The sequence below is a fragment of the Salvia miltiorrhiza genome, chromosome 4 (genome assembly GCF_028751815.1).
Source record: "Salvia miltiorrhiza cultivar Shanhuang (shh) chromosome 4, IMPLAD_Smil_shh, whole genome shotgun sequence".
Taxonomy (NCBI): Eukaryota; Viridiplantae; Streptophyta; class Magnoliopsida; order Lamiales; family Lamiaceae; genus Salvia; species Salvia miltiorrhiza.
In genome coordinates this window covers 15001702-15008113 of record NC_080390.1, presented here as the reverse complement: position 1 = coordinate 15008113, position 6412 = coordinate 15001702, and the positions used below count along the sequence as shown (strand labels likewise).

The following is a 6412-nucleotide window of genomic DNA, read 5'->3' as shown; positions in this document are numbered from 1 at the left end:
TTATTTAGATGCCCACCGCAAATCGCACGGGTGGACATATATAATTAGTTATATATATTAAAATATAATTTTAAATATGACTTTTTATTTATGTGTGTGTATTAAAATATTTATTTATTTATTATGACGCATAATACTCTATAACAATAAGATGTAATGCAAATTTATATTATCATATAATTTTTAATATTTAATAACTATAATTATCATTATACTTTATACAAAGTTTAAAATTTACGTTTTCAAATTCAGATTTTTATTGGGTAATTGATGTTGATTTATTTTATTTTTAAAATATATATTTTTATTTTCTTATATTTTAATTTTGTATAATATTTATATTTATTTATTTTAATATATCGTTTAATTTCAATGCTCATCGTGTATTGCATGGGCCAGCGTGCTAGTTACAAATAAATTCTCAAATTATTTTTCTCCCAGCGCGTTTCTTTTTTGGGGGCGGAGAAAATTGGGCCTAATTTCTGCGGACCCAAATTAAAGCCCAATGAAAATTGATGACGGCAGCATGAGGTCAGCGTAGCGTCATCAAAGCATAGGTGAAAAGCACCAAATAACCGACGAGGCAAAGGCAATGATGATTGCTTCAACACAAAAACAGAGAGTGCGAAAGCGTTTTCTCATTTCTGGACTTGAATTACAAACATCCGCCGCATTCCCTTTCTCTAGCCTCGTCAGCCTTCCTTCCTCACCCCCTCAACTGCGGCGCCGCGCCACTCATCCCCGCCGGCGACTAGCAGCAGGCCGACGCAGCAGCAGCAGACCAGCGCCACTGCCGGCTTCTCCTCCGCCGCCAAGATTGACGACGGCGCCGACTAGCAGCAGACCGGCGCATTCCCCGGCTTCTCCTCCGCCAAGATGATATGATTTTGGATCTGAAAGTTTGGTATATTTAGGGAATCTGTTCTGATTTTGTTCTTGCATGATAAATCAATTAGCTGAATTTAGCTCGACTTTCTGCTATTTTACAATAAATTTTGTTCCTTTTAAACTCAAGAAACAAAAATTGTGGCGAGAATTAGTGGCTGATTTAGTTGGCTCATGGCTGAATTAGTTCATTTTCAGATTGTGTTGAGGGTTTGATTTTAATGTTTTTTTCGAAAAAAAAAAAAGATAGTAAAAGTTTCGGTTCGGTTACCGGCCGAAACCGATCAATTTTGCCGGTTTGGTTTTGATCGGTTTTTGGCTTTCTAGCGGTTCGGTTCGGTTCGACCTTTCCATAATTCATTTCGGTTGTACATATTGGATCGGTTCGGTTTTGAGTCAACCATGGAGTACTATATTTTGGTCTCTGATTATTTAATTCCAAACAGTAGGTTCTGAATTTGACGAGACTCTTTTTTTTTTTTTTTTTTCAGTAAAATAACAATGGAGTAATAAATACTCCATATAGAAAAAAGGAGGTGAGTTGGGCGAGATGAGCTGAATCACATCGCCGCCGGGATCAGCCTCTCACCGCCCTCGGAATATTCCGTCGGGTGCCACGGCGGCGGCTTCGAGGCTTAGTTGTTTGTTGCGTCAACCAAGTCTTCGAGTAAAGCCGCAATATATAGACCAATCAAAACACAAATTGCTCGTGCGAAAAGAAATACTTTTTTAACTGAGAATTTGGTGAGCGCGCACTTCCCAGTTCGGATTTATTTTTACTGTGCCAGTTTTTTAAGGATTTCAAATTCGACAATCTCTGGTTTCCTGATTCTTTAGTTTTGCTTGTTTTTTCCATCAAGTGTTTGGAAATGGAGGGTGGAGTGTGCATGAATGGGATTTGCGGTTCATCCAGCTCGGTGGAATGGAAAAAGGGTTGGCCCTTGCGATCCGGTGGCTTTGCTACTCTCTGTCATAATTGCGGGTCTCTGTCTCTCTCCCTCTCTCTCTCTAAATAGTTAGGTTTTGGTGATGTAGGGGATCAATGTCTAATTGTGGCTTAATCCTTGTTTTGGTGATGTAGGGAATCAATGTGCAACTTTTAAGTTTTGAGTCTGTAACTCTTACATACCTTGATGCTGAACAACTGTATAATTGTGTGTATGTCAAATTACTTTTCCCTTTTGAGATAAACATAGTAGCAGTATTGGAGAAAATGGGGTGATTATGGGCATAATCCATGCTTAAGTAATTGTTTTATTTCAGATGTGGCTATAGTACTTAGGGAGACCTAAATAACTTGTTTAGTAGTTTGTGTGGGAAAGGTAACTTTGTTGAAATCTTAATCATGTTAATGATGTTCCTATATTTTTGTAGTGTGTAATTGTAGATCTTTTTTAAGCTATCTTGGAAGAAATCAGTATATATCTAGATCAAGATTTTACCTTCTTGAGTTTGTGTTAACTATAAAAAACTAGGCTCTTTTAGGGGTGGACTTCTTTGTGTAAAAGGGAGAGGTCTCAGTTCAACTAGCCGTGTTTATTCATTGTAAATTGGTTGTCGACAGGACTGCATATAAAGATTTGGTCTTCTGCGAAATGTTCCATTCAGAGGAAACAGGTTGGAGGGAGTGCACTTCGTGTGGGAAGGTGAGCGAGCAGATTACTTGTCCTTTCGGCTTCTTGTTAATATGCTTCGTCTTCTCTCTTGGATTCTTGTCATTTACTGGTAGAACTTGACTCGAAAGCTTTGCAGCGTCTTCATTGTGGATGCATTGCTTCCAGTACATTGCTGGAGCTACTCGACACTGGTGGGGTGAATTGTACGGGCTGCAGCAAGAGCTGTCCGCGTCCTTATGTAAGGCTAATTTACACATGCTCACAATGAACTACTAACTAGACAATGGATGCCGTGTTGTTCGTTATTCTGCTGATGCATCTGACGTGCTATTGGTATATATATCTGTGTGTCGTGTGAGAGCATGAAATTGACTCATTGCGTGAATTTATGTAATCTTGCTAGCTGCAGTAAGTGTTAGTTTCTCTAACTGAGATATACTCTGATTCTTCCAAAGCCCTATGCAGACCCCCTTAGAAGAAAAACATAAAGCATGTGGGCTTTCAACCGAAAACGGCACTGATAGAAATTCCGAAAGGATTGTACCTGCACAATCTGGTGATGATGCTAAAATGGACTGCCAAGAAAACTTGCTACCGTCCCCGAATGCCAATGTGACTTCAAGGAAACTCGAGGATGAGCTTGCCAGTCCTGAAGGAATAGGTTATAAATTGTTGTCGAGTTCTAATCAGTCACCTGTTGGGCCATCAAAAAATTATGACATGTTCCAAGAAAGTAAAAGCCTACATAAGTCGTTAGTTGAGACGAACCTGAGCATCAGCTTGTCCGCTTCGTCAAACTCAAATACCTTATCCGGGGTGATGGCTGAAGAAAGGCAATTGAACACTGCAATTTCTTCCTTCCAACAGGGTTGCAGGCCCCGCCATCTCTTACCGAGGGTACCGACCATTTTGGCTGCAGGGTTAGAAACAAACTCTAGCTCTATTTCACAATTACGTGTCGCAAGGCCACCTGTAGAAGGAAGAGTTAAAAGCCAATTGCTTCCACGGTATTGGCCTCGAATAACAGACCAGGAGCTACAGCAAATTTCTGGAGAGTATCCTAATGTTTTGCTTTTTAACTAACACTTTCATGCTTTGTTAACTTCTTCTTAAGCAGTGTATATCCTTAATTTTGGTAATTTTCAGCTCGAATTCTACGATTGTTCCCTTGTTTGAAAAGGTCTTGAGTGCCAGCGACGCTGGTCGTATTGGTCGTCTGGTTCTTCCTAAAGCATGTGCAGAAGTACGTTTCCGATCTAGCTAGTGCTGTTTGAAAGTAGTGTTTTACCCTCGTTCACTTATAACAAATGATATACATAAATTTGTCTCATTTCAGGCGTATTTCCCTCCAATCTCTCAACCGGAGGGCCTCCCTTTGAGGATTCAGGACGTGAAGGGAAAAGAATGGGTATTTCAATTCCGATTTTGGCCAAATAATAATAGCCGAATGTATGTTTTGGAGGGCGTAACCCCCTGCATTCAGTCGATGCAATTACAAGCTGGAGATACCGGTACTTTTATCAAGTTTTCTTCATCTGAATTCCAATTATTTATAAAGAACAATCAGGTCACCCTTTTCTGATATTAAAGTAGTAGTAAGTTCGAATCCAGAACGCAATGTTCTAGTTTATTGATCTTATCAGTAGTCATATTCCACCAGTAATTGCAACGACATGTGAATATAAAATTAAGAAGAGCCTTTTTACTAAGTGCAAATCCTCCTTTGCTCACCTATTCGCGTTTTCATGTTCAGTTACATTCAGTCGTATGGATCCAGAAGGAAAACTTCTAATGGGGTTCCGGAAAGCATCTAACAGCCTTTTAGTACAGAAGGTAGCTACGATTTTATACAATTCGTTGTGTGATACTCTAAATTAAAAAGATTTGAGATTGTTGATTTGTCACGCGCAGCAGGATTCACATTATCCAATGGATATGAGTGCTTTTCAAGGTGATGGGCTCATAGGAAATGCCGAGAGTCTACCTCTAATAAGCGGCTACTCTGGCCTTCTTCAGTCCCTAAAAGGAAGCGGGAGTCCTTCGATGACTCTGTTCCCTAAGCACGTCTACCCTAGCAACATCAGCCCCCAAATCATTGAGAGGAACGTGTGTAAGTCTGGAGGAGATAATCTTTTGCCTCAGTCGTTGGTGCCTTCTGAGCACAAAAGAAGAAACATTGGGGCGAAGAGCAAACGACTACTTATTGATGGTCATGATTCTTTGGAGCTGAGACTCTCGTGGGAAGAGGTACAGGATTTGCTCCGGCCACCACCAACTGCCAAGCCAAGCACCGTCTCAGTAGAGGATCATGAAATCGAAGAATTTGATGTAAGAAGACTTTTTTACCACTTTTCAAGTCAACATCATTAATCCTCTATATAAAAAATCTCAAGTTTTAGTGATGTGTTTCAGGAACCACCTGTTTTTGGAAAGAGAAGTATTTTCATCGTTCGTCACTCCGGGTAAGAAAAGAATGCTTGTACTAACTTATGAAGAGCTATTTCCGAGGCTGCTCGCTCTTACTACTTAGCTATACCGGTTGGATAATATACACAACTCGATTCTAATATAGGGAACAAGAGCAATGGACTCAATGCGACAGTTGCTTAAAATGGCGAAAACTACCAATCGATCTTTTGCTCCCTCTCAGATGGACATGCCAAGACAATATCAATGACCAGATGAGGTTCGTTCTGTTGCATTCTTGAATAGGAAACAAGACGAAACTTTGGAATATCTTTGTCGTCTCTTTTTATTGAGTTTCGTTGTTCTTTTAAAATCAGATGCTCGTGTTCTGCTCCCGACGAAATGGACTCAAGGGAACTTGAGAATCTTCTCAGAATGCACAAGGGTATCATATGGAGTATCATATAACACTATCCTTGACTCGTGTGATTTTGGGTCATCCTTTGTTAGTTAAATAGCAGCATTTATAGTAAAATTCTTTTTTGTATCTCTTCTTATCTACTGTCATTGTAGACTTCACCAAAAGGAGAGCATTATCAATCCCCAAACCAGTGCACGGACAGGAATCTCAGGAAAACGTCGAAGCACTCACAAATGGAGCAGGCAACACAAGCGAGCCAGGATCTTCGTCTGTCGCAACAACTACAAGACATCCCAGGCATCGTCCGGGCTGCTCCTGCATCGTCTGCATACAGCCTCCCAGCGGGAAGGGCAAGCACAAGCCCACGTGCACGTGCAACGTCTGCATGACCGTGAAACGGCGCTTCAAAACCCTGATGATGCGCAAGAAGAAGCGCCAGTCGGAGCGTGAGGCAGAGATCGCGCAGAGGAATCAGTTTGCTAAGGAGGAAGCCGAGGTCGACAGCGTGGCGCCACCGCAGCATGTTCAGTTGGATAATAATGCAAAGAGATCTGAAAGTGAGAATCTTTTGAAATGCCAGAGCGATGGAGGGCCTTCTCAAGAAAATGCAGAGAATTTTAATGGAGGATTGGACTTGAACTGCTGTCCGGCGCCGTCGTCGCACATAAGCATGATGAATCTGCTTCAAGAAGCTAGTTTGCCTTTGGAGACATACCTGAGACAGAACGGTCTTACAAGCTTGGTGGTGTCTGAGCAGCAAGAGAGTTCGATGCCTGTGATAGCTCAGGCTTCAGGAGAGACGACGACGCAAGCACGAGATGATGCCGGTTGTTCGACCGCTGCGCAAGAGCACGAGGGCAGCAATGACTTATCGGAAAAAGAGCAGAGAGAAGACGATACATCGTGATCTCTCTCTCTCTCTCTCTGAGTTCTGTTCTTGAATTTCTGCTGTTAAGTGAAGTATTTAAGATTACACATCCATGAAGTAGATTGAGATGTAATATTTCATATATTCAATTGTGCAGCTTATACAAATCAAACCACTTTCCTTGAATGGTAATTCAGTTTGCAGGTTTCACTACAC

At 41.1% G+C, this 6412-nt stretch overlaps 1 protein-coding gene across 6 annotated transcripts; it reads left to right on the top strand.

Annotated features, from left to right (window-relative positions):
* The first annotated feature begins 384 nt into the window (after positions 1-384).
* On the top strand, positions 385-6411 carry LOC131019787 (B3 domain-containing transcription repressor VAL2-like). 6 transcript variants are annotated; one of them, XM_057948350.1, is made up of 14 exons: positions 385-904; positions 1377-1629; positions 1746-1867; positions 2450-2531; positions 2638-2739; positions 2967-3556; positions 3648-3744; positions 3838-4012; positions 4255-4334; positions 4416-4829; positions 4914-4963; positions 5074-5187; positions 5285-5352; positions 5481-6411. In XM_057948350.1, the coding sequence occupies exons 3-14, from the start codon at positions 1755-1757 to the stop codon at positions 6233-6235; spliced, it is 2640 nt and encodes an 879-aa protein (XP_057804333.1). In that variant the 5' UTR covers positions 385-904; positions 1377-1629; positions 1746-1754; the 3' UTR covers positions 6236-6411. The 6 variants fall into 6 exon arrangements, with proteins under 6 accessions (XP_057804333.1, XP_057804332.1, XP_057804334.1 ...); XM_057948349.1 differs by having other exon boundaries at positions 4413-4829; XM_057948351.1 differs by lacking the exons at positions 385-904; positions 1377-1629; positions 1746-1867 and adding an exon at positions 1884-2043 and having other exon boundaries at positions 4413-4829.
* The last annotated feature ends 1 nt before the right edge of the window (position 6412 follows it).

Coding starts and splice junctions, on each gene's coding strand:
- LOC131019787 (XM_057948349.1), top strand. CDS start 1,755: ATGGAGGGTGGAGTGTGCATGAATGGGATTTGCGGTTCATCCAGCTCG. Junction 1,868..2,449: donor ACTCTCTGTCATAATTGCGG/GTCTCTGTCTCT, acceptor GGTTGTCGACAG/GACTGCATATAAAGATTTGG. Junction 2,740..2,966: donor AGAGCTGTCCGCGTCCTTAT/GTAAGGCTAATT, acceptor AGCCCTATGCAG/ACCCCCTTAGAAGAAAAACA.